Genomic DNA, 27644 nt, shown 5'->3' with positions numbered 1-27644 from the left:
TCCTGTAAGCAGTGTTTTTGAGTTATGGTTGTTTTTTTAGTATGTCTGATAGTTTTAAGCATCTGTTTGTGATGCTGCTTGCTTGTTTGCTAGTCTTTCATTATATATTTATTTACTCTAAATGTGTTTCTCATGTGAAATTGTCGCCATGACACAAATACGGTCCATTATGGAAAGCTGTTTCCATTTCAGAGCAAACCGAAAAAGGTTATTGCAACTTTTTACAGTATATCACAACTGAAAATGTATTTACTGACATTTTGACTTTATTTCTTGTTATTGCAAAATAAATGATTTCCCATTGTGGCTTTATATCTCACAATGTAACTTTATCTCAAAATGATGCTTTATATCTGACAATATAACTTTAAATTTCACATTTGTGACTTTGTTTCTCTCTGTTCTTTTTTATTGTTTCCTCTGATTTGGAAACAGGATTTCATAGTCCACATGCTCTAAATAAATAAAAAATAATGTAACTGCAAGATGTTGCCTCTAGCTAATACTTTGCACAATGTGATAGACAGGTTGTTTACAGAGTAATTGCCATTTACTTAAAATCAAATGGTTCAAGGCTTATCCATATACTGTACAGTAGGTTATTGTTCAGTACTGCTAGCAACTGGAATACACTGTTTCCATAGTACTTATTGAGGGAGGATAACAGTAATGAGATAAATCTGGCTACATTGATCTATATACTGAATGCTTTTAGCATAGCGGGAGAAAGATCAGCCACTCGGCAGAGTCTGCACTCTTGAGTCAATCAGCCACCTAATCGGATTTACATGGGGCCAGTGACAGTCTTCATTACAGCATCAGTCAAAGTCACTTCACAGAGCCTACGCCACTGTTCACCCCTTCACCGAAGACACACACGTCTCCACTGCACATACAGTTATTTCACCTTGATAAATTATAGACATGTTCACTACCTCTGAGGCTGAATAGCTCACATGAAATACTTTTGAGAAGTTGACACATCAATGCATTGAGATGTACCGTTCTCCTTCTAAAACTATTTTGAAGCCATTTGTATGGCATTTGTTGGCTGATCTCTAGAAGGTGTAAACACAAAACAAAACATGTCTCTGCTTTGTTTGAACATCCCGACCAGCACAACATTGTAACAATGGCGTGAATTTAAGGTTGGGCTGTTTGTTTCAGTGACCAATGGCAAAGTGATAGTTTTTAATGGAAATAGTTTTTTTATTGTTAATTATTTTGCCAGAGTGCTGTATGTATCACCAAAAAGTTTCCAAACTTCATTAGTTTCCACTCTTCATTAATTGGTTAAACCCTTAGCCCTTAGACTTTTTGTTAAGCCAGTCTTATTATGTCTAATCAATTTAGCTGAATAATAAACTAATTTCAAGTGAATAATGTATTCTGTAGTATGGAAACCGGTTTCCACCACTGCAAAAAAATAATTGCTGCTTTTTATCTCATAATTCTGATGTTTTTTTCTTGCGATTGCGGGTTTATTTCTTACAATTCTTTTAACTCAGAATTGTGATAAACTCGCATTTGCATGTTATAAAGTCAGAATTGTGAGTTATAAAGTCAGAATACTCAAAATTCTTACTTTTTCTCGCAAATGCCAGTTTTTGTCTTGCATTTCGGACTTTCTTTCTCACAATGCACAACAGAATTGTGTGTTAAATATCTTCCAATCGTGAGTTAGAAAGTCCAGTTGTGGAGGGAATTTTTTTTAAATTCAAAATACAGTCATGCAATACTGACTTTATAACCCACAACAGTGAGTTTATATTTCACAATTCGAAAAAAAAAAAAAGTATGACTTGATTCAAGACTAGTCGTATGGAGCTAAATTTGTGCCCAATATTCATCAAACAAATCCAGCGTATTGCAAAAACAACACAATCTGCTTTGCAAAGAAAAACTTGACTTTTAAACAAACACAAAGTGATTTGCAAATACAAAACTCTGTTTGAGAGAAAATGCAGAGATATGGACAAATATATGTATTGTGTTACAATTGTGAGACTCATTTGCCTTTTTATAAGGAAACTTGGCTTGATTTTCTCACAAATGCGTGCATTTTTCACAAAATATATCCCATATAGAGTTTTGTATTTTCAAATCACTTTTTGTTAGTTTGAAAGTCAGTTTGTTTGATGAATATTGGCACAAAATTCACTCCATACAGTCTTGCTGCCCAAAAATATTGCAATTCAACTTGATGTCACTAGAGTCATCAAAGAGTAAACACTGTAAAAGAAGCGTTGACCCTTTACAACAGTATGTAAGATAGACATTCATTGACACATTATGCATCAAATACTCATTTATTTACAAAGCACATCTGTGTATAGCTTCACTCAGATTCTCATCAAAATCATACATGTATTTATCAAACACATTATGCTTTGTTTATCTTTGGATTGTGCTGGTCATTGAAAGTTTTGGAGCTGTAAAATGATGAACATTATTTCAAATAGCCATGAAAGTCACAGACGGTGTTGTTGTTTTTCATTCCGTTTGCCTTTTCTGAGTTGCTCTGCGTTCTGAGGTTCATAAAGAAGTGGGGGATGTGTGTTATGTATCATGGGATACGATGGAGGAATGGGGCAACGGCTGACTCCCTCTGGAGAAGTGCAGCCATTCTTTGCAAACATCACTTTCCTGTAGTCTGCCATGTTGCAGCCACTGAAAGCCCAGTGTCCCAACATGCATTTTCACTGTCGTTGCTTTTCCATTGCTCTGTCCAGCAAATGTGCTTGATGCGCAGTGGGAATTTGTAGCTTTGCACTCAGACAGACCATGTTCAGGAAAGCTGGGATGGATATTCGATTTGTGTGTAGTGTAAATGACTCAGTCGGAGTCATAATTTACTCACCCTCATGAAAAGTAGGGATGCACGATAAATATCGCCCGATATCTAATGTGCATCTTGTCAGTAATGTCAGTTCTGTAAAACTCTACACGTGCGTGATTTCACATGGAGCAGCATTTACTATACAGAGCTGTTGTTCACTGACAAGCTGTGCAAAACCACGATCATATTTTGCACAGCTTGTCTGTGAACAACGGCTCTGTATAGTAAATGCTGCTCCACATGAAATCATGGTATTGCATGGTATTGCAGCTGGGCCGCCAATTATTTTCTGTTCATTTCCAGTCCATTCTAGGGCTGTGCGATTAAAAGAAAACGTCCTAAAATCACGATTTTAGCGTGCGCATATGCCTAACTCCAGGTTCACACACTGTCTGTGATGCGCCTTTTTTCTGAGCCAATGTTGACGGATCAGAGCGTTCTCACTGCGGTAAAAGGCTAGAAATAAAAACGTGCCAAAATAATTCATGTCTAACACATGAGCATAGAGTGAATTTGTTAGTGAACAGGATGCAGTTTAAGTGAGAGGAGACACGTTTTAAGTGTGCACACTCTCTCCTCGCAAAGCAGCGTGTATCTGAGCAAGCACGACCGGTTTTGTGACAGAGCAAAGGAAATCTGCTGCGAACAGAGAGATTCGCACTCGTGCATTATTTTAATGTGCTTTCGCGTTATATTTATGCGCTCTCACTGCTGACCGCATACACATACTGTATACACACTGCAAACACCTGAGGCACCGCTACAATTAATGAGCTCTATGAACAATGCATGGCAAAAAAGAAAAAAAAGTCCCTGTATACAGGATTTTATTTATTTTTTTTTTTTCACAAGTCTATACATTTTTTTACATCTTCACTATAGTGATAATTTTGACTTATGTCTGTTCTAGAGATGTTACAACTTTTTGATAAAGCTCTGATTGGTTTTCTTTTGGAAATATGTTTCAAATTAATCCTGAATGCATTTATGACTGTAAAAGCACAATTGCAAAATTGATCAAAAAAATCGCGAGTTCTTTTTTTTTTTTGTCCATATCGCACAGCCCTAGTTTATTCAATAAATATAGTTTAAAATCTAGCTTCTGAGTACTAAGTTATTAGTGGGCCGAGCAAACATATGTGTTTGGTTGTGTGGGCCGCGAGTTGAAAAATGTTGGGAACCACTGATCTAAAGTGCTTTTTTTCCAGTATAAAGCAGCTTTTGTGGAATGGAAAATTTTCCATGGATGTTAAAGTTTCTAATGCTAATAAAGAACATTTATTTCTAATAGTGGAAGAGTGGTCAAAATAATGTCACATTTAGCTTTGGAAAAAAAGAAAAAAAGTCATGCAAATTTGAAATGACATGATGGTGAGTACATAATGACAGAATTTTTGTTTTTTGGTTGTGAGGATGTTTGTGTGTTTGTTAGTTTGTGAACTATCCCTTTTTGTTTTTGTTTGTAGATGAGCTAGATTGTCTGGTTAGGATGTATCATAGTATCATAACTTTCTAAAACAGAAATGCACGAATCCTCTCTGTAAAAAGGTGCCATTTTCTTGGAAAAATTATTCACAGGCTGGAAGAATGTGTTTAGAATTCATCACGAGTGGGCTCAGTCTATGGCACTGCACAATGGCATGTGTCTCACTTTATGAGGAAAATTACACTAAACAATGTTTTTGCCCCATGGTATGTTTTTGAATCTGTTGCTTCAGAGTTGTTCTGGCAAATTAGCATCATATTTTTATTTCAAACCATATTACAGTTAACACACTTCAGCTATCTTGGCACCTGAAGTGGAGTCCGCTGCTGGAATAATGATTCATAAAGCCACCTGTTGGACACCACACACAAGCACATCTGTTTATGTATATATGCTGGATAAATTGTAAGCTTTAACTGGAAGTTTGCCCACTGAAAATGTGACTACCATCTGTTTAATGTTGACACTGCTAGCATGTTTCTCTTGTTTGGTTTATCTTGTTTTCTTTCATTACCAATGTACAAATAGCCTACTAAACTGATGATGCTAAAATTGTTTAGAACCAATGATTGATGCCCGTAGGGCGGATAATTCTTGTCTAATCTAACATTGCAGCCAAAAGAGGCTATAATGAAGGGTTTTCATTATTCTTTTACTAATCTGTTGTTCCTGGGTAACAAGCAGTCTGGGGAAGTGGCATATAAATATTCATGAAGTATGTTGATTAATGTATGTAGATCAATGCAGACAGCAGAGGCCGTGGAGCCCCCTAGTGGTGACCTCTCAGCGCAGTTTTACCTCAGTTATTTGCTGGATATGTGGTTTATATACCGGCAAAGGTTTGTTTCAAATATGAGATAAGTATAGATAGCTTTGATTTTAATAGAAACATATTTCATTGGTAACAATTAACAATAAAGTTCTCTGTTAAATCACGTTTTGTTAATAATACATTCATGTTCATTTATACAACTTGTGTATGTAGAAATTACATTAACATTATGAAATACTGAATTGTTAGGCTACTTAATGATATCTAATGCACCAATGCAGGTTCATGTGTCTTTAAAAGAACTGATAAGACAAGAGCAGTGAAACCCTATATAGGCTCAAATAATGTACACTGGTTTTATCTTTCTAAACGGACGTTTAACACAGTGACGCTTGCCAGTAGTGATGGTGATTGTCTAACAGTTTGACGTATTGATTTTATAACCGTGTGTTAATGTGAGCAGTATCCAGGTGAGGGTTTCTGCTCTTATAATGGACAACAGATGCAAGAGGCTCATACAGTATCATTGTGCTTCCTTTAAAATGTGTTTATTGATTTGCACTATGCTAAATAACTGAAGTGTGTAGCAGTAATTCTTCAGTTCTTGGTATAGTCTGCATCAGCAAATGTAAAGAAACGAATTCCCTGGTCCTGAAACTGCTTATGATGGATAGGCTTTAGAGGTAATGTCCGTCTGATTGATCTGCATTGCTTTGCTCTCAAGAAAAGAGCTGATAATGCTTTGGGTTTTATTTGCTTGTTTAACCTCAGCCCTGGAGCGGTTTGTGTGAAGATGAACAATCGTAACTGCTTGAAAAAAAATCTTTATTATTTGGCCCAGAGGTATTGTGTTACATAAACTGTTCATTTATAATTCCAGTGTGCTGCAGATCTCTGTGTTTATATACAGTAGTCTGATTCCCACCCTCGGGTGTTTCATGTGATGTTGTGAAAGTAAAGGTGTGTGAAGGTGCCATTATGAGGGTCAGTGATTAAGGGCTCTCATATGTTATATTCCCAGCAGTATCTTGGCATGACTTTGGCTTGCAGAAGGTAATGAGGTGTGGCTCTGTTTCCTCTCACAGCCTGAGGAGCTGACAAACATTCTGGAGATTAGCAACATCGTCTTCACTAGCATGTTTGTCCTCGAAATGCTCTTCAAACTGCTGGCCTTCGGCATCTTTGGCTACATCAAGAACCCCTACAACATCTTTGATGGGATCATTGTAGTCATAAGGTAAGACATGTTATTTATCTATATGTGTCTATATCTGATATAATACTTATTAAAATACTAAGCTTACTAAATATGCAGTGCATTTTTAATGTTTTTGAAATAAATCAAAGCTGGATTTACTTGGATAATAAAACTGTAAAAACAGTAATGTGAAATATCATTACAAATCTGGCCCCAAATATTTAGTGTATGCTTAAAATATGCTTTATAAAATTATATTTTGCAATAATGAAATGAAAAATATGGACTGTCAAAAAAATATATTTAAATGACCTAAAATTTTAGTAATTAAAAAAAATGGATGTTATGCATCAGCTACCCATAAGCTACAAGGAGGATAGTGGGAAATTATTTTGTATGCATTTAAACATATGTAAGCATTGTTGAGGTTATTATTCTTTTTATTTTATCCGAACTATTATATATAGGAATGCAATTACATATAAGCATGTGTTTCTGTGTCAGCGTGTGGGAGATCATAGGGCAGGCGGATGGGGGTCTGTCAGTGCTGAGGACGTTTCGTCTCCTGCGTGTGCTCAAACTAGTGCGCTTCCTCCCTGCACTGCGCAGACAGCTGGTGGTCCTGATGAAGACCATGGACAACGTGGCTACATTCTGCATGCTGCTCATGCTCTTCATCTTCACATTCAGGTGCAGACCACTCCCACAACTCACTCAGCCAATGAAAACCGAGCTTGGTGTGCAGTGTCACCAAGACTATAATCTTGACTTTAGAAAACACTCTGCAACATTAATCTGTGTTTGTAAAAAATGTGTTGTCTTGTCATCAGCATAATTCTGGAATTAGCACAAATGTTTATACATTGCATTTTTCTTTTACTTTCAATACAGCATTCTTGGAATGCATCTCTTTGGATGCAAATTCAGCCTGAAAACGGAGAATGGAGACACTATTCCAGACAGGAAAAACTTTGATTCCCTGCTGTGGGCCATTGTCACTGTGTTTCAGGTCAGAAGGGAGACTGTACTGGCTGTGCTGGGGTTAGGCAATGCATACACTGAAAAACAAAAAGGCTATAGAAACCATTTTCACTAAGAAATTGCTTGTAAATGTTTTGAATAATTACAAAAAAAAAAGTAAGTAACACGCATTTACAAAACAGTGTTGAAATGTAACAGGGTACAGATTATAAATTACCCTACTTAAAATGTATTAAGTTGTGTAACTATTTTAGTTACTTTATTAATGTAGCTGATTACATTGTGATTACATATCTGAATTTCTAGCAAATGTTTTAAACTGTTAATCAGTTAAGCAGCTTTCAGACAGGTTGTGGATTGATATAGAATAACTGACAGAAGTGGTGCACTGCAGATTCAAACAAGAGAACCAATCAAAAGCATCGAAATAGCATCACTTTACTAAATGGCCTTTAAAAACATTGTGCACATCAAAACAGGCTAAGCAACAAATTAATATTATTTAACATATCCTACTCTTTACAAAAAAAAAAAAACATTCAGATGTAACCTCCTTTGTAATCATTATCATATAAGTAGCTGTAATTTAATTTAAAATAAAATTCTCAGTAAATGTAATGGATTACTTTTATTTCGTAATCCAATTATGTAACACTGTTATGTAACTAGTTACTCCCCAACACTGGCCATAAATAATTAAACTGCTTATGTCTCTCAGGTTAGGATTATTTATGATATTATACATATTTGTTTTATCCCTTAAACCTATAAACTCCATATCAATATCTTGAGCTATATAGTAGCTACTATGCATCTGACTGCAGTGGAAGGCCTTTGTGTGCATTATTTCCTGTGATGAAGCTGAACCTGCACTGTATCTGTATAATGCTGTACTGCAGCTACTCTCATTAGATTATCACAACATTATTTTGTAGTTGAAAAAAGACTTAATTGCTAGACTGGGACAGCCAATTACTTTTACTTCAGTAAGTAACTTTGAATAGTTTTTTACAGTATTGGGCCTACAGCATCAAATTCTGTATTTATGTCCCCAACTATATAATTCAGATGCAGGAAATTACATGTAAAAAAAAAAAACACACTATACTATTGCACATGTAATTGATACATCACAGATTTTGTATTTGCTCAGCCGTTCTCTGTGTTCTTCTGTTTCTCAAACTGCTTATGTTTGTATTTCAGATCCTGACTCAGGAAGACTGGAACGTGGTCCTCTATAATGGAATGGCTTCCACCACGCCATGGGCAGCTCTTTACTTTGTGGCTCTGATGACTTTTGGGAATTATGTGCTCTTTAACCTACTGGTGGCCATCTTAGTGGAGGGATTTCAGGCAGAGGTAACAAAAAAAAAATAACACATCTATTTCAGTATCAGAAGTGTTTATTTTCTAAAGATATGTGCACAAAGCAGTTGCTTTCTCAAGATAGTCTGTGGAGTTAAACTTCGTTGCTCACTGCAGTCAACATAAAAATAAGTATCATTCTTCCAAATGATATTTTGGCAGTCAATATGTGTGTTTTCTGTCAGCGGTTGAGAATCCAAATGAAAAAGAATTTTTTTTTGCAAATTAATGACTCTTTTGATTTAATCAGTCAAACTTTACAATTGTTCGTGATTCAGTTTGATTCATTTGAACAGTTCACTCAGGCACTGAATCGTCTGCACTGGTTTCCTATACCAAATGGTAATGGGTTACTTTATAAGACAGATAAAAATGTTGGACAAGGTGGATAAACTTGTAAATGTCTTCTAATGTTTGTTATAGTGGCAAAGCAGCTTTTTATTGCACATATAGCTAGTGAACAACTGTAATCCAGGTAAAGCCAATTTATATCCAAACATCCAAAACATTATCAAAATACTGTCAAAATATTGGGACACTTTAAATAAATTAATAAATACTGCATCAAATGTAAAAAAGTTAAGAATATGCTTCATTTAACTGTTATTTTTTGACACCACGAATGTATAAAAATAAATCAAAACATCAAAATGTACATCTTATAAACCAATAAATCAACTCCATGTCTAAATCTACAGCTAAGATGAAGATTTGATTAAAATAGAAATTAAATAAATATCGAATAGGAATTAAATCTAACATACTGTACATTATATATGTTAATTCAAAATCTAAATATGTAGCTAATATGTAAATGTGGTCGCTCCTTGAAGAAGGTAAACCTGTGCCACACAAGTTGAACTTGTGCTTCAGGGATTTACAGAATTTGGCTTCTTAAGCATGCAGATCTGTGCACAAACAAAGTAGCTGCCTTCTCCAGATAGTCTGGGGAGTTAAACTGCTTTGCTGATACAGTGCTGCAGTGTTTGGCCCATCTGTCATGCTGGGGACTGTGTGAATTGTGCACTTGTTATTAGTAGGTGTAAACCAGCAAAGGCTAAAACAAACACAAACTTTGCACAACCCTAACCGCAATCGAGGTCTGACAGGGTAGCAGAGTAGTGATAATATGGGCACCACAGCTGTCTGTATGCACAGCAGGCTGTGACTGAGTGAAGGGCAGTGTGTTGTTGATGCCAGAGGGCCGACGTCCTCGGAGAGAGCGGCTCCTGTTTGGCTCCACTGCATCCTGAATAACACTTTAGTAGGCTGAGCGGTTACTGAAATACTGGGAGCTGTCCACAGAAAGCTCTTGTGCTTTGCAGGGAGATGCTAACAAGTCAGATGTGGATGAGGAAAAGCGCTCGGTGAACTTTGAAGAGGAAGAGAAGATGGGGGAATTACGAGCTACAGGTTACTTTCTTTGACACATAAACATTTTGCCGGCTAACATGTAAAATGCACACTTTTTACACAACATAGATTTCCCCTGTTCTTAGCCTGTTCATTCAGGCATATAATTAAGTTCATTTCAGACCCCATTAAAGAGGACAGTGGTCCTCTAGAGCCACATCACCATTACACATATATGAATCTCCTGGGGGCCTTTTATGTGTCCTTCTTCCATTTACCTTTACTACTTTGTCATTCGAGGGATATCATTTTTTATTTTATTTACTGTATGGTGATGACTTTCTTTGAATAACCCCTTTTACTTCCAATAACAGAGTTGAAGATGTACTCTCTGATGATGTCAGCGAATGGGCATGTGGATATTCGAGGCACTCTGCCCCCTCCAATCATCATGCGCACTGCCGCCACCCCCATGCCCACTCCCAAGAGCTCGCTCGGCCCCGAGTCAGTGTTTGGTTTGACCGAGTCCAGACGGGGAAGTGGCATCTCAATAGATCCAAGTGCTTTTGATCAAAAGTCCCTGGTAAGAAAAAACAGCTGTTAAATAACAATTAGTTGTCCATTACAGTGACATCCCATATTGCTCGAGCATACAGTACAGTAGTTGTGAAAAGAACATAAAACAGGAAGTGATGTCTTCAGTTGTCATTATGACATACGTAGGTTAGTTCAGGTTTCTACGTAATGTCATGTTCTACTCCACCAAATAAAAAAAGAGAATTATTAATTACAAATTAATGATATTTAACTTTCTACAATATTTTACCTTGACAAAGTAATGTAGAAAATATGTTTAATATATTTTAAAACCCGATTAATATGTGTACACTTGGTGTATAGACATCACTTTCTGTTTGATAGTTGCACCGCATGATATTTTTATATTCAATCAATTGAAACCTTTCCTGAAAGTGGTATGCTTTTTTAAAATAAAATGAAACAAACTTGGCACACGTTTAATATTTTTTTCTTCATTTACTTTGTTTTTGTTTCTTCATTGTTTGTCACTGACTCATACCTTTAATGTAATGTCTCTTTAAAAGTGTCTGTCAAATGCATAAATGCCATTTTGTAATTATTATTAATATTTTTTTGCTATTTTGCAACTGTTCATTGCTATTTATTTGACTGTAGTCAGGGGCATTGCTAGACACAGGGCCATGAGCCTGAGCAAAATACTGCTGTTCTCCATTAAAATATTATTAATAAAACTGTATTCTTTTTTTATCAGCTGCTTAGAATCAGAACGATGCCATTTTTACAAAGGAATGACGCTTTTAATCTAATCAGTCAAATGCTTCAATTTAACTCATAAAAACAAACAAAGAATGGATGAGGTGGATATGTACCTTAAATCCACTGTAGGAAACAAAACTTGCAAATGTCTTCTATTGTTTGTCAGCGACATAGCAGCTTTTTATTGCGTGTACAGCTTATAAACAACTCTCTCCTGCAGGTCAAGCCAATTAATATGCATGGGGACACTTTTTGATGTGCCCCAGAAATAATGAACGGCTAGAAATGCCCTTGACTGTAGTACAGGAACAAGCAATATGTGTAACGTAGGCATATTCCTTTACTATCCCAGACTAGCCCAAGAAGATCTCCATGCCACCCCCGTGGCTCAGGCAGTAACTGGGGCAGCCGCAGGTCAAGCTGGAACAGCTTAGGAAGGGCGCCGAGTTTGAAAAGGAAGGACACGTCTGGGGAGAGAGAGTCTCTGCTGTCTGGGGACGGCAGGGGCAGCTTTGAGGACGAAGACTTGGACGGGGAGAAGCTGGCCAATATCAGTGGGGGCTCACTGCAGCATCCCAGCTCTCTAGATATCCCTGAGCTGCCCCAAACCCCCAGCTTCAGCTCGATGGGAGACTACCATGACTGCAATGGAAGAAGCCTGCACCTGCCCACTGACCTCTCCGCCAACCTCAGCAAGGAAGACTCCATTGCAGAGGAGGACATGGATGATGTAAGTTATGGTTAAATGCTGTGTTGTGTGTTATAGTCAGGCAGTGCTTATGACTTGCTCTTCGAAGATGTCTTCCCAGGGGTTTGTCTTGTGAGGAGACTAATTGTCATGCTGTGATTGATTCAGCACCGTAGTCTGAAGGCAGTAATTGTTTTTCTTGGTGGGTGAAAAGTGACCTTTACTGGTGTCAGAGTGATGATATCTGTTCACTCAAGAGGCCTCGTCTTGAAATTGTGTTTCAAGTGCTGTGAAATAAACAGAAACCAACAGGGCTACAATACAGGCTTCGCTTACATTCAACTATCATACACAACCAGTCAAAAGTCTGGACATGCACAACTTATTCTTTTTTTATTATTACTTATTTCAGGATAGTAATAATCGTCAAAACATTTGGATTTTTTAAAAAGAAAAAACCTAAAGTTAATCTTTCTCTTCTATGCTGTTCTTTTGACATTATATATTATATATCAGAATATATAATACTGATTTCTGAAGGAACATGTGCCACTGAAGACTGAGGTAATGATTGCTTAAAAAGTCACCTTTAACATTTAGAAAAATATTAAAATAGAAAAGTAATATAGAAAGTCGATTTTTATTTTAAATTGTAATAATATTTGACAATATCGTTGTTTTTACCGTTTATGTTTAATCAAGTGTATCCTTGTTGAGAGTATAAGAGACTTTATTTAAAAACATAAAAAAAATCTTACCAACTCCAAACTAATTAATGATAAGTTGCTTTGGAAAAAGCATGTGCTAAATGAATAAATAAAAAAATAAAAAATCTTTTATGTTCCTGTTTTTTTTTTTCTTGCTAAATAAATCTGAGTTATGCATCATAGAGCCACTACTATTGAAAAATACTTTCAGTTGTTGAAAGCTGCCGCATGGCGTTAACTGAAACAACATAATTGAATGAGTACATGGAAAAAAGTCCATAAAAACTGCATTAAAGTGTCAGTGCTTTATATGAACAATTGGAAGATAGTTGGAAATGTTATTATAATGATTTCCAACAATAGTATTACCATCTGCATAATTGCAGCTTCTTCACAGTGTCATGTCTTCAAGTGAATCCATCTTTTAGCCAAGTACCTGGCATCAATTAGACAAAAAGGATTTTAATTGTGCAAAATGTATATTGCAGAAAACACATTTGGAAAATAAACTCATCAGATTTAAACAGGCATCTATTTGAATCCCTCTTCACTGATAAATTGAATCAAGACCATTAGCGTAATGTTTATAACCGGAGGTTCTTATCTGCACTAAACACTTTAAACTCCTGACAATGCTGTAGTTAGTGTTTAGAGCTGTAGTAATTAGCTATAGTTCTTGTTCAGTTTGCTTATACATCTCTCTTGTGGGTTACAGAGCTTCTGTTTCCGTCTCAAGAGGACGTTTGAGGCATATAAACCTAAATGGTGTAAAGATCATGAAGAGTGGTCCCTTTACCTGTTCTCCCCTCAGAACAAGTAAGCCTTTGCCATCTCCAACAACAGCTGCTTACCAATTACAGTTTCACATTCGATTTTGAAATGTAATATTGTTATACAATTGTGTCCTAGGTTTCGGGTGATGTGTCAAAGGTTAATTTCTCACAAGTTGTTTGATCATGTAGTCTTGGTATTCATCTTTTTAAACTGCATTACCATTGCTCTGGAAAGACCCTCTATTCAGCCATCCGTAAGTCTGCTTAAGTGCAGTCTTGGCCATTTTCATCTAATATTTGGTGTTGTGGTGCTTGCTGGTTGTACGATACAGTATGTCCTTTTGTTCTTCATTTCAGGAGCGGAAGTTCCTCAGTATCTCCAATTATGTTTTCACTGTGATTTTTGTTGCTGAAATGACTGTGAAGGTATGGTAAAGGTTTTGTCTCTATAATTAAAGAGTATTCATTCCACAAACCCTTCTTACAGATGTGATATGGCTTGTGTTAAAGGTGGTGGCCCTTGGCTTCTGCGCCGGGAAGCACAGTTATCTGCAGAGCACCTGGAATGTTCTGGACGGGGTGCTGGTCTCTGTCTCTCTCATTGACATTCTGGTCTCTCTGGCCTATACTAGTGGAAACCGAATCCTTGGCATCCTGAGGGTTCTTCGTCTGCTGAGAACTCTGCGGCCGCTGAGGTGAGTCAGCGAAAGGTCACAACGCGCCTCTCTGAGACTCAAACAATCAATGAAATCCACTACATGGTCATTGCTCCAGTTAAGGAATGAACTGAAGGTTAATTATGTGGTTGCATTATCTCTGAGTCTACACGCTAAAAGCCCCTTCTCACTTACCGATTCGAATAAAGCGTTGCAAAATTAAATCTATTATCCTTGTATTATTTTAGAGGTAAGACTAAGCTGAGGTTTATCGATCTTAATGGTTTGCACCAGACTATTGTACCATTACATAAATGTTCCTGGAATTCAATCGTCTTTGTTTTTTCACATAAATAGAGTGATAAGTCGCGCTCCTGGACTGAAGCTTGTGGTGGAAACGCTAATAACGTCGCTGAGGCCCATTGGGAACATTGTGCTGATCTGCTGTGCTTTCTTTATAGTCTTTGGCATTCTTGGAGTTCAGGTAATTACTTCAAATGCTACATGCTTTTCAAAAGAAATGTGTGGGATTTTCAGATAACGCAGGTGCGATGTTATCAATTGCAGCTCTTCAAAGGAAAGTTTTACCATTGTGAAGGTGGCGACACCAAAAACATCACCAATAAGTCTGATTGCCTTCATGCAAACTACAAATGGATTCGGAGAAAGTACAACTTTGACAACTTGGTACAGGTAAGTGTTATTCATTGGTTTGCACACATTTAAAGCGAAAGTTCACCCAAAAATGAAAATTCTGTCATTAATTACTCACCCTCATGTTGTTCTAAACCTGTAAGACGTCTGTTCATTAAGATTTTTTAAATTTTTAAGATTTTTAAGATTTTTTTTTAAAGATTTTCTGAGGAAATCCGAGAGCTCTCTGACCCTGCATAGACAGTAACACAACTACCACGTTCAAGGCTAATGAAGGTAGTAAGGACATCATTAAAATAGTCCATGGGACATCACTGGTTAAACTGTAACATTATGAAGCTATGAGAATACATTTTGAGGCAATGAAAATAAAAATTACTACTTTATTCAAAAGTGTCTTCTCTTTCCTGTCAGCCTTCGATGCATGTTCACGAGAGTAGCACAACGCATGGGTACATCATGGTACTATTGTGAATGTGCATCAAGGACTGTCACAGAAGTTACTTTATTTTATTTTTTATTGGGATGCACAATATTTATTTGACAGATACATTTTCAGGCTATATGGGTGAAAATGATCATTTTTATTGCTCCAATAAATAAATTATATCCGATAACTAAATCCAATAAAGTACTCTTGCTGGTAAATTAATCAATCAGTCTGATTTGTATGAGATTCATCCGCTTTCCAAGTGAAAGTGACTGCAGCTTTAAAACTGTGTCGTGCTCATGGCATTGCGGACAGTACCATTGCTATTTGCAAAGCTTGTTCAGCAAATATATCGAGAGGAGGAAAAAGGCTTTGAGTTTTAATACAACAACTCTTATATCTCACTTGAAAGCTCGTCATCACTGCAAAGCTGTTCTTAAAGAATATGTAATATGAAGCAGCTGTGGCAGCAGCTACTAGCGCTAAGCCTAAGTCAAATAAATCCCAGTTCCCACACCTTGCCTCACTTGCACGGAAATACCTGTCAGCCCCTTGTCCCAGAATAGACAGTGAACTGCTGCTGCAAATGTTATGGATGAAAAAAGATATTCTATGAGAAGTCAGAGATGCTTCTGTTTATCAAGAATCTCCCACTAATGCCCTCATATAACAAATAGACATTAAACAGAGACAAGTGAAAAGATATGACATCTTGAGTAGTGCAAACTGGAAATCATTTTAAGTTAATTATTATTTATTTTATGTTAAACTATATAATTTCAGAGAACTCTCTATGCCCTATGCACTTTTGAGGATGCACTTTTTTTTTTCTTTTTTCGAGGTTGACAAATGTCAGTGCATTTGATTTATTAAGTTTTTGAAAAACATGACTTCATCCTCATGCACTAAAGGTTAAATAGATACATTTCTTTGTTATGCATGAAATACTTGAATATAAATTTGCTTTTAATAAGTTGTTCATTGCAGATAAACCATAGTTCTGTCATAGTTCTGTTAAACTCTTTCTCTTACTGAGTATTGTGGTGCCTTACACAAAAAATAAACACATTTGAAGAGTTTGCCATTATTTGTTTGCCATTATAGTTAGACCAGAGCTACTAAAATATCAGTTTAATCAGTGCTTCTTAGATTAGAAAGTATTCTAGTAGAGTCATAACATTAAGGTTGAACCACTGATGCCACATGGGCTATTTTAACAATGTCCTTACTACCTTTCCGGACCTTGAACGGGGTAGTTGTGTTGCTGTCTATTAAAGGTCTGGGAGCTCTCAGATTTCATAATACTTGATTTGTGTCTGATGATGAACGAAGGTCTTGTGGGTTTGGAATGACATGAGGGTGAGTAATTAATGACAGAAAATTCATTTATGGGTGAACTGTCCCTTTAAGCATAATAAAGCGATCAGCTGAGTGAAAAAGTGAGGTCATGTTGCTTTTTCATTTTTATAGGACTTTCGGCAAATGTTGTCTGCAGTAATATGGTTGACATGATTCCCAGATTGTCATTATGAGCTCTGTAACTGCACTGAATGAATGATGGTCTCTCTTCTGCAGGCTCTCATGTCGCTGTTCGTGCTTTCCTGTAAGGACGGGTGGGTCAATATAATGTATGATGGGTTGGACGCTGTAGGGGTGGACATGCAGGTTTGGATCCGCTTTGCTCATTCTGGCACATGGCTTTAATCTATAACTTTCCAAATTTGTAAAATGATGGATGTGTCCTCTATCTTCCTGTCCTTCACACCTGCAGCCTGAGCGCAATCACAACCCCTGGATGCTCCTCTACTTCATCTCTTTCCTGCTGATCGTCAGCTTCTTTGTGCTGAACATGTTTGTGGGAGTGGTGGTGGAGAACTTCCATAAGTGTCGTCAGGACCAGGAGGAAGAGGAGGCGCGCCTGCGTGAGGAGAAGAGGCAGAGACTGCTGGAGAAAAAGCGCAGGAGTAAGGCGAATTGCGTGTCTGGTCGGTAGTCTATTTTTCTGAGCACTGCCTGCTTCCAGAGCCTGAGAGAGAAAGCTAGAGCAAGAGTTTTTATTTCATTTTTTTTAAATGACAGAAGCAGTCGAAAGGCTGAGGACATTCAAAAACAATGCACAATTTGGCACTGATCTGATGTCAGCCTTGGATTGTGATGGAATGCAGCATGTTCCTGCATGAGATGCCCGCAACACAAAATGCTGCATGACAAGCCAACAGGGGAGGTTTGCAAAGTGAATATGGGGTCAGCATTATGGCCAAAGCAGCAGAGCTTCTTTTCTATGAATACTCTATTTAGTGTAGTGTCATCAATTATTATAAGTTTGAACTAGTACTAATCAAGACTGTTAGTTAAGTGTTCATTTTCCTACCATCAGAACAATTCAAGGTATGAACGCACCTTGCTAAAAAAACACATACTGATAACAGGCTGTTTGCCCATTCTTGCATGTAATAATGAAAAATTTGCTTTTAATATATTATGATCATGGCACGATATGTAGCGCAATGGCCAAAAATGTCAGTCTGCATGTGTACTTGGACCAAGAGTGCATCCTCTGTAAATGACCACCAAGTTTACACTACCATTCAAAAGTTTTAGGTCTGTAAGGTTTTATTTATTGATGTTTTTTAAGTCTCAAAAACAAAGTCTCTTATGCTCACCAAAGCTGCATTTATTTGATCAAGAATAAAGTAAAAATTTGATTTATTCCTGTGATGTATCCCATTACTCCAGTGTCACACGATCCTTCAGAAAGTGACGTGACATTCAGCCAAGTATGGTGACCCATACTTGGAGTCAAACTCTCTAACCACTAGGCCACGACTCCACATCCAAAAAAATCATTCTAATATGCTGATTTGCTGCTTAAGAAACATTTATTATTATCCTCAGTGTTGAAAACGGTTCTGCTGCTTAATATTTTTGTAGAAACCAGGATAAATTATTTTCTCCTGATTCAAAAGAACAGAATTTATTTGAAATAGAAGTCTTTTGTAACAAGTTTTTACTGTGACTTGTTCACTTAATGCTTCCTTGGTGAATAAAAGTATATAGTTTCTTAAAAAAAATCTAACTCACCCCAAATTTTGAACAAATGTATATATCAGACAAATACAAACTCCATTGCAAAATGGATTGCTATGGACCGTTGGGCAGTGTTAGGCTTATGAATCCTTTTATTCAAGGATTCAGTCCTCTCCTGTTGTGTCTTTGATTTATCTTCATTTGGGGATTTGCTATGAAAAACTGATAAATGCATTTAATTTAATTAATCAGCAAAGTTAAATGATTACAATTTTGAATTGATTGAAACCCCTAGTAGTATTGCATCCAAAGGGGTAAGAAACTCAGGAGAGAGTGGATGCTGAGAAACAATGATGTTAGAGGAGGTAGTTGCTCCCCAAGACAGTCACATAGTGTAGTGTCGGCCCAGATCCGGCCCACATCTGGCCCGCATTAAATACTGCTTGCTGTCTGGGTCTGTGACAGTTTGGGGGGGTGAATGATATCAATTCTAGAGTGCTGAATTCAAACATATGTAATATTACATCAAGGAAAGCTACATCATATTATCCAGTTGAGAGACTGCATATGGTTAGTTGCCTGTGGTCTGGCTGTCTAAGTCAGTTTGGTACATTGAGGCCACTATTAGGGTTGTCTGGTTGTGAGCATAAAGGAATCTAAAAATGCCGGCCATGATTTTAAGTGACTGAACGAATAAATATGAAGAAGTGTGTTCTTTGTTTAAGCACCTCGCCTGCCAGGGCAAAGCTTCCTGATGAATGATCTTTAGCATAAAAGCTGACAGTTTTATCAACGTTTGTCACACTTGGCTCCTTCAGCCTTTACAGCAGTCAAGGGATTAATCGTGTATGTGACTGTGACGTATAGTACTCATAGCCGAGTCCTTAGCTGTTGAGTTTTGTTTTATTTCCCTGGATTTATTCAAATAACCCCTCAAGGCATTCGTTTGGGATAGATCGAAGGACGTTTTGAAAAACAGTTCTCAATGCAGAGGGCATTTAGCAGGACAGGGAAGAAAAGGAGGCAAATATTCATATAAATTAGGGAAGTCCCGAGCCGATCTCAAGGATCATGATCAAGGGGTGATGAAGAATTTTTCAGCTCTCCTAAGCCCGATCAGTATTATACATAAGCTGTAATTCCAGTGAACTGCAGTAGGTGGCAGTATTCACGTACTAAGTAGATTTGCCAACCACCATTAAAAGGAAATGAAGAAGCTCAAATGTGCATGCTTAACTGCAATTAAAACCAAAAAAGGGATATCTGATGCACACGTTTACTTTATTGTTTATTTTTTTAATTTATCATTTATCTGCCTTCAGACTGTCAGAGACTTCGTTGCCATAACGTATTGCTATGGGTTGCGTCTTGCTTCGGATTTGACTGACAGACGAGAGCTTCATGCTTTCTAAATATATCTCCACTTTCTTAACCTTTATGTTGTAATAATTCTGCTTATTGTATATATAAAATGCAAGAAATTTACATCAGTAGTCCCATAAGAGTATATATCTTATATATGTAAACACACACACACACACACATACATATATATCTTTTACTCTCTGCACAACTCTGTATACTGTACATTGGGTTAATTGTAATATCTTTAATGTACCTGAATCATGCATAAACACTAGGAATATACAAGTCAGATCAGAACTTGGTATCGACCGATACTCAATGAGGCAAATCCAGATCGGGACATCCCTAGTATAGAGCGGTGTTTCTTCAACTGTGGCCATGTGGACTTTAAGAAAATATTTTCGTAGGACACATTTGTCATACATCACAGGAGAATTGTTATGAAAATTCACATCACATCTCAGATTGTGTATTGTGCTGAATAGTATTCCAGTTGAAATCATGATGATAAAATATTATGTTTACAACAACTTAAGGAGGCCTTAATCTTAATTTTCCGGTTCACAGACACACATCACTTAATAAACGAATATGACGCCATAAGTGAGGGACATAATTTTGATCAAAACAATTGCATGCATTAAATACCTCAACTGTTCATTTCACATGTGTTTAGATGATCGTAGTCAGGATATAAACAACAAAAACCCCTTTGGACACACAGGTACCTGAAGTTGAAGAAACATTTCTATATACAACATGTCCAAATCACCAATCTGTGGATCTGTTCATGATTCAGACCCACACGGAATCTGCACCCACAGAAAGCTCAGCGGATTTCTTCAAAATTAAAATAAAATGCTCTACCCTTGAGCTCATCCATTAAACATTTGGACTAATTTGATAATTAATCTTTCAGCTATTACTAAGAGTACATAATTAATCAGATATTCCCCAAATTCAGATCAGAACACGTCGAAAACGTCAACAGATTCCATCCGGGCCTGCCATTACCCCATCATACTGAATGACCGGCTGTTTCTGTGTGCAACTACGTACGACTTTCAGGGTGGCCATGACTGTGGTACCTGCTAGGGAGAGATGTTTCATTTTAATGCTCGTGCTGTACCTGCATGTTTAATATCTCGATCAGATATTCAGTCGCTCAAAGGCTTCTCTCTTGGCATACGGTATTTACCTGTAAACATGCTTTTATGGCAGACTCAGAAAGATGGATTCAAGCTCAAATCAGTTTTATGGTTGCTGTCATGTCCAATATATCACACACCGTACAACTAATCGATAAACAGTCGACCTCTAAGCTCTCCTTGAGAAACACTCAATATGTTCCCGTAACCTGTGCTACTCACAGAAGTCCTTTCATATGTTCTCCCACATACTGCCATGTTTACAACGGCATGTTCACCAAAGCAGCATGCTTGAAACCCATTAAGGCACAAGTGCTGCATGAGAGGACTTTAAACGGATAGTTTAGCAATAATATCCCAATGGTGGCAAGATAAGTAGCGTTCCTCTCTGCAGCAGTCGTCCCCACACACCCAGTGCCTTTTTCCTCTGCATCAGTGATTTGGTTTATCTGTGTTTACCCCGCACTGACTCTTCTGCTGTCTGTCTGTATGGCTGTATCAACAGAGGCCCAGCAGAGACCGTACTATGCAGATTACTCTCCAGCCCGGCTCTACATCCACACACTGTGTACCAACCACTACCTGGATCTCTTCATCACCTGCATCATCGGCATCAATGTGGTCACTATGTCTATTGAGCATTTCAATCAGCCTTACGTGAGTCTACCAACACTTTGAATCTCAATTGGTTTGATCTAGTGATCTACAGTTGCATGAATCTGCATTTCATCATTTGAATCATTCTTAAGAATAAAGTTACAAATATTTTGCATTCTAATAAATTTTCTTATATTCTTTTTTTAAGGTTGTTCTAAAGACAATGAAAAATAATTACCTCGAGATTTCCCCCTAGTTTGATATTTTTATATAATGCAAAGACATACATGCATTATTAAATGTGGTCAAAATACTATTTTCCTGTAAATTGCAGCAATAAAACGGCTGAAATCACTGTTTCTATCTCACACAGTACCTTGAAGAGGGACTGAAATACTGTAACTATGTCTTTACCATCGTCTTCATAATTGAGGCTTTACTCAAGCTTGTGGCATTTGGTTTTCGGAGATTCTTCAAAGACAGGTATTCTGACCTAATGTATGGCTCTATGTGAATGTGAATACACTGTAAATAAGAGAAACAATATACAAATATTGCACTGAATACATTTCTGGAAATAAAATCCATTTTATACTCATATTATGAAACAATGTCCTACAATGATTATATATTCACTTACAAAACAGTAATGGATTCAAGTGTTTATTACTGTGCACTTTAGATGGTATTAGGATATTACACTTGCTATATACATTACATTCTCATTACTAATTTATTTTTAACTAAGCCTTCTTATTCTAATTTTAATCCTGATACTAAAGTCTCTCTAAGAAGGTCTATGGGGAGTCTTTTCGGTCCCCAACCCCTCAGTGACCTTGTCCCTTATCTCATGCTCTCTTTGTGCATTGGATATACGTGTATTCTTAGATATCTGTAGTCATGCATTAATTTCTAAATGCTTAAGCCAATAAAGTTCATTAAAGACCCCATCAGCTTTGTGTGCAGCATAATATATTTTATCTTCATTCAGAGATGCTGTGCACTGATTGATTATTCAAGCCAACAAAGACATGAGATCAAAGCATGACTGACTCTCACTCAGATCAGACAGAAAAAAATAATTCACAGTAATTAATGAAGAACTACAATAAAAATGTGTATTCTTAAGGGGATAAAAGAGGGTGGGAGAGATTAAAAGGAGGATTATGTAAACGACTTTTATGCTTCGGACTTTTGTTCTTTTGGCAATATTATAAATATAACTGAAATTAACAAAAGACCGTTGAGAAGTGCATAAAAGGTATCTTTTTCCATGTTAATCAGTGTTTTTGTTCTAACCAGCCGTGAAGGTGATACAGTACAGTGACAGTAGAGTCTATTTTAGAAATGTTTCTATTTTTATTTGCGACATTGTGGCTACTACAACATAGACAACATAGGTACTGATTATGTGCTTTATTTAATGTTTAAAGGGTCTAAATATGAGATCGAACACCATTTAGTGTGACCTTTATTACCATACTGTAAGCAACAGTGGATAATTTACCTCAGATCTTGAAAATGAATGAAAGGAAACAAACTTCCATAACAAAGATGGCATCAGTCACCCTTTTTTGTTAAAAGTGCAGTGCGCATGCAGAGAGAGCCCGCCCATGTGCTCTTCTGATTGGCTGTGATTGATCGTTGATTGATTTTGTTGCATCGCGTAGCTAGGATGAGTCTTGTGTGGACAGACGAATTGCTTGCTGCTTGAATCTTATCGCAGTGTGTTTGGTTCGGACGTAATCAAGCACTTGAATCCTTAAATGAATTATGTATATTATCACAGGGCAACTTCACTATCCTCAGTAACACATTGTAAAACACTTTTGTAATTAAGCGTGACCGTGTGATTAAGTCATGTTTTAATATGTGGCGTCTATCATGCATAGGGAACGAGATTAATCATTTGTTTCAGTAACATGAAATGTGCTAAATTAAAAGGAGTCACGATCCCTGTTGCTTATCATTAATCCTACAATGGCACATGTACAGGTGCAATCAACAGTATGTTGTTCTATTTGCAATATGCTCATAAATCTGTGTACGGTTTGTTTGCTCAGCTTGCCTAATGCTCAAAAACCGATTAGCTAAACGATGCTCGTTGCTGGATGCTGTATTTTAAGTGTATGATGTTGTAATGTGCTGGCAGATGGAACCAGCTGGATCTAGCCATAGTCCTGCTCTCTATCATGGGCATCACTCTGGAGGAGATCAAGATGAACGCAGCACTGCCAATCAACCCCACTATCATCCGCATTATGAGGGTGCTGAGGATAGCCAGAGGTACTCTAATTTTGGCTAGTTAACAAAAAAGTTTATTTGCATGTTCTACTACAAATAGATTTTTGGGGTTCGATTTGTGCTTCTTTGTGCTTTTGCCCACAGTACTGAAGCTTTTGAAGATGGCTACAGGCATGAGATCCCTGCTAGACACAGTTATGCAAGCTTTACCACAGGTAACTACTGTTGTGTCTTTTTACATTAAGTCATTCATGTATTTATTTAATAATGCATATATATTTTTATTTTTATACAAATATTTATATTATTTTTTATGTGATATTGTATTTATATTTGTTATATGTTTATACATAACTTGTTAAAAATGTTTTTTTTTTACTTTGACATTTTTTTTAATATATTTTATTTAACATTGCCAAATACATTAGGTTAGACTAATGTGCTTTTAAAATATTATGATGTAGAGAATAAGGTCACATTTTATTTTATGCTCCAATTCTCGCTATTAAGTAACTCTTAACTATGACTTTTGCCTCAGTTAACTCCTAAATACTTTAATAGTTTACTTATTGAGCCAAATTTAGTGATGTAGTATATGGTCTTGCAGAATATGTGTTTTATAAGTACAAATAAAGAGCCAGTATGCTAGTAATATGCATGCAAAAAAGCATTTAATTAATAGTGAGATTTGGTCCCTAAAGTGTTACCGAGAATAACTCTATATACATATATAAATAATGCAATATATAAATATATACTACATAGTGCAAAACATTTTTATAATGTATACCATATGCTGTGTGTGCGATTTTGCTTTAAAGAGATATAGATGTACTGCACAATTGCATTAGTCTTTGTCTTTGTGTGGATATGTAAGACATGGGGGAGGACAGAGAGAAAGTTGGAGATAAAATATCTATAACACGATGTAACCCCCAATGATTGATTGTTTAATAACATACTGTGATAATGCGCTTCCTCTCTTTAGGTGGGAAATCTGGGCTTGCTGTTTATGCTCCTCTTCTTCATTTATGCGGCACTTGGCGTGGAGCTTTTTGGGAAACTAGGTCAGTGCTGCAATCCTGCTCACTGTTCATACTGAGCTCTCCATTTCACAGTTCTAGCGGCTTTGCTCTACCTTAGCTGCCACTCTCATTTTTGGCTCAGAAATGCTTAAATTTGGTCCCCAAAGGCATGCTTCTCTTATAGTTTGAGAGCTCTCCTAATAATACAGTGCTGTGATAATTGGAGAAGAACCTAAATTAGCTCTGTTGATCTTTGGAGCTTGTTCCTGCAATGGCAGCGCTTTTGTGCTTCAAGGCTCAAATAGACATTTCTATGCTACTTATATCCCTGCGAGAGGCCTCTGGAACACGAATGACAAGATTATGCTTTCTATTAAAGGGCAAGCACTCTAATTACTTTCATTAGCCTTCAGCTTTAAAATCAATGCTTATTATTGTGTCAGATGTGTCTGGGGGTAACAGCTCATTTGCTTCTTTAATGGTAACACAGGAGACTCTGTCAGGTTATCTCCACTTTTAGCAACACATTCAGTGAAAGTCTAGCTATGCTTTTTGTGTATAAAAGTATTTGACTGTCATCAAACTATTATTTACCTATATTTTAACTTAGAATGCAATGACAACAACCCATGCGAAGGATTAAGCAGACATGCTACATTTGAGAACTTTGGAATGGCCTTTTTAACGTTATTCAGAGTATCGACGGGGGACAACTGGAATGGCATAATGAAGGTATACAGTGCTTTTTCCAATTGCATTGAGAGTGTTTTATAGGTGCAGTTTTATGCATTAACGTGTTGCATATTTGCAGGACACTCTGCGAGAGTGCCTTCCAAATGAAAGTAACTGCTTCAGCTATCTGCCCCTGGTTTCCCCCATCTACTTCGTCACCTTTGTGCTAATGGCTCAGTTTGTGCTGGTTAACGTGGTGGTGGCCGTACTGATGAAACACCTAGAGGAGAGTAATAAGGAGGCTAAAGAAGATGCAGAAATGGACGCTGAGATTGAGATGGAGATGGAAATGGCTCGGCGTCTCAGCAATGTCTCAGCAGGGAGCTCTTCAGGGCCTGAAGGAAGGGCAACTTATGTAGGACCACACACAGATTCACCTGGACAGGTATACATGCCACAGTTTGCCCATTTACATGCCAAGTCATTAATAAACAGTGTTGAATAGAAAGACTGTTTTTAGTTAAACCATGATTTTATGACATTTAAGTATAATGAAGGGTTTTCAAACTGGGATCTGTGAAACTCCAGGGGTATATAACACTTAATATTTTTCTTTATACATGAAAATATATACCTGCTTTCATATTTTAGTACTTTCATTGGGGGATCATCATATTTTGGGGGCCTTGACAAAAAAAAAAGTGCTATAATGAACTAGCCATAGTGTACTTTAACCCATTTGTTTTTTTAGTTTAGTTCTGCACTTATATAGCACCATTAAAGGGTTAGTTCACCAAGATAGCAAATTATGTAATTAATAACTTACCTTCATGTTGTTTCAAACACGTAAGACCTCCTTTTATCTTCGGAACACAGTTTAAGATATTTTAGATTTAGTCCGAGAGCTCTCAGTCCCTCCATTGAAGCTGTGTGTACGGTATACTGTCCATGTCCAGAAAGGTAAGAAAAACATCATCAAAGTACTCCATGTGACATCAGAGGGTCAGTTAGAATTTTTTGAAGCATCGAAAATACATTTTGGTCCAAAAATAGCAAAAACGACGACTTTATTTAGCATCGTCTTCTCTTCCGTGTCCATTGTGAGAGAGAGTTCAAAACAAAGCAGTCTGGATATCCGGTTCACGAGCAAATCATTCAGTTCACCAAATCGAACTGAATCATTTTAAACGGTTCGCATCTCTAATACGACCGACACACAGGGCGTCTGAACTGAACTGATTCTTTTGGTGATTGATTCTGAACTGATTCTGTGCTAGTGTTATGAGTGCGGGTAAACCGAAGGCTTGAATCAAGGGCAATCATTGCAAATGAAGCCATTATGTCGAGCGCAAAAGAACCGGTGAACCGTTTTCTTCAACCGGTTTATTGAATCGAACTGTCCGAAAGAACTACTGGTGATCCGAACACCGATGCAACCGGTTCTTCACTCGTGAACGAGTCAGTCTATTGTTCGTTATCTGGCTCGGCATTTTTGCTATTTTTGGACCAAAATGTATTTTCGATGCTTCAAAAAATTTTCACTGACCCTCTGAGGTTTGAAACAACATGAGGGTAAGTTATTAATTACATAATTTAGCTATCTGGGTGAACTAACCCTTTAACTCTATAAGGAGCAGCCCGAGTTAGCTGCGGGCAACAAAATTGCATTTGTGTTTTATTGGGTGCTGAGTTGTCGCAATACACAGAAAATATGCTGAGGGGATGTGGACAGTGAGAAGTGAGGCTCTGCGGGGATGCCAGGAACATTTGTTACCCCTCATGGGCTGCTCTGGCAATGAGTGTATTTGCTTTGTCAGCTGCAGCGAGCTGGTGAATGAACCTAGCAAGCTTGGCTCTAGGTGTTTATAGCTTTGTGAGTTTATGTGCGAGGGCAAAAGCACAAAAGCAGAAGAATACATTTCTCTTCCACAGGATGATAGGATACAAAGAACACAGGAGAATTTGCTCTCTCCGCGGAAAATGTCTGTGTCGAGGATGCACTCTTTGCCCAATGACAGCTACATGTTTCGCCCTGTGAGGCCAGCCAGTGCTCCTTATCCACTAGAAGAAGTGGAAGCCAGTCAAGGGTACCTTGAATTAGGTATAAAGAATCAGAGTACATGACTTTGTGTATTAATATTTACTGTTATCGAAAGAGGGGGAAAAAACTTATGAAAAGTCTTCATTAACCTTTCCTGTAGGCTCAATCACCTCAGTCCACTCCCAGCCATGCGAAAGCCATTCCCTGCTCCAGGTCCCCGGTGTTCCTCCCCATTCCCAGTTCAACTACCTCCCCAAGATTCCCCCTCCCATGCCCTCTCCAACCCACAGCATAGGCAGGACTTTACACAGACAGGTATACTCTCCC

General features: G+C 37.4%; 1 protein-coding gene across 2 annotated transcripts in view; it reads left to right on the top strand.

Moving 5' to 3' along the window:
- Positions 1-27644, top strand: part of cacna1ha (calcium channel, voltage-dependent, T type, alpha 1H subunit a) — a 95822-nt gene that overhangs the window by 65148 nt on the left and 3030 nt on the right. The window contains exons 11-34 of one of the 2 annotated variants that reach the window (XM_026250414.1): positions 6183-6334; positions 6800-6985; positions 7187-7304; positions 8480-8635; positions 9967-10054; positions 10369-10577; positions 11643-12020; positions 13401-13501; positions 13595-13712; positions 13816-13884; positions 13969-14153; positions 14472-14598; positions 14682-14807; positions 16774-16863; positions 16970-17162; positions 21244-21395; positions 21709-21818; positions 23488-23621; positions 23724-23794; positions 24568-24646; positions 25215-25336; positions 25416-25721; positions 27209-27377; positions 27478-27632. In XM_026250414.1, the coding sequence (XP_026106199.1) occupies positions 6183-6334; positions 6800-6985; positions 7187-7304; positions 8480-8635; positions 9967-10054; positions 10369-10577; positions 11643-12020; positions 13401-13501; positions 13595-13712; positions 13816-13884; positions 13969-14153; positions 14472-14598; positions 14682-14807; positions 16774-16863; positions 16970-17162; positions 21244-21395; positions 21709-21818; positions 23488-23621; positions 23724-23794; positions 24568-24646; positions 25215-25336; positions 25416-25721; positions 27209-27377; positions 27478-27632 (3594 nt within the window). Of the gene's footprint in view, positions 1-6182; positions 6335-6799; positions 6986-7186; positions 7305-8479; positions 8636-9966; positions 10055-10368; positions 10578-11642; positions 12021-13400; positions 13502-13594; positions 13713-13815; positions 13885-13968; positions 14154-14471; positions 14599-14681; positions 14808-16773; positions 16864-16969; positions 17184-21243; positions 21396-21708; positions 21819-23487; positions 23622-23723; positions 23795-24567; positions 24647-25214; positions 25337-25415; positions 25722-27208; positions 27378-27477; positions 27633-27644 lie in introns of both variants that reach the window. The other variant, XM_026250413.1, reaches the window with a different exon arrangement.

Source organism: Carassius auratus, unplaced genomic scaffold (genome assembly GCF_003368295.1).
Source record: "Carassius auratus strain Wakin unplaced genomic scaffold, ASM336829v1 scaf_tig00024173, whole genome shotgun sequence".
Classification (NCBI taxonomy): domain Eukaryota; kingdom Metazoa; phylum Chordata; class Actinopteri; order Cypriniformes; family Cyprinidae; genus Carassius; species Carassius auratus.
This window is presented reverse-complemented; position numbering and strand designations above follow the sequence as displayed.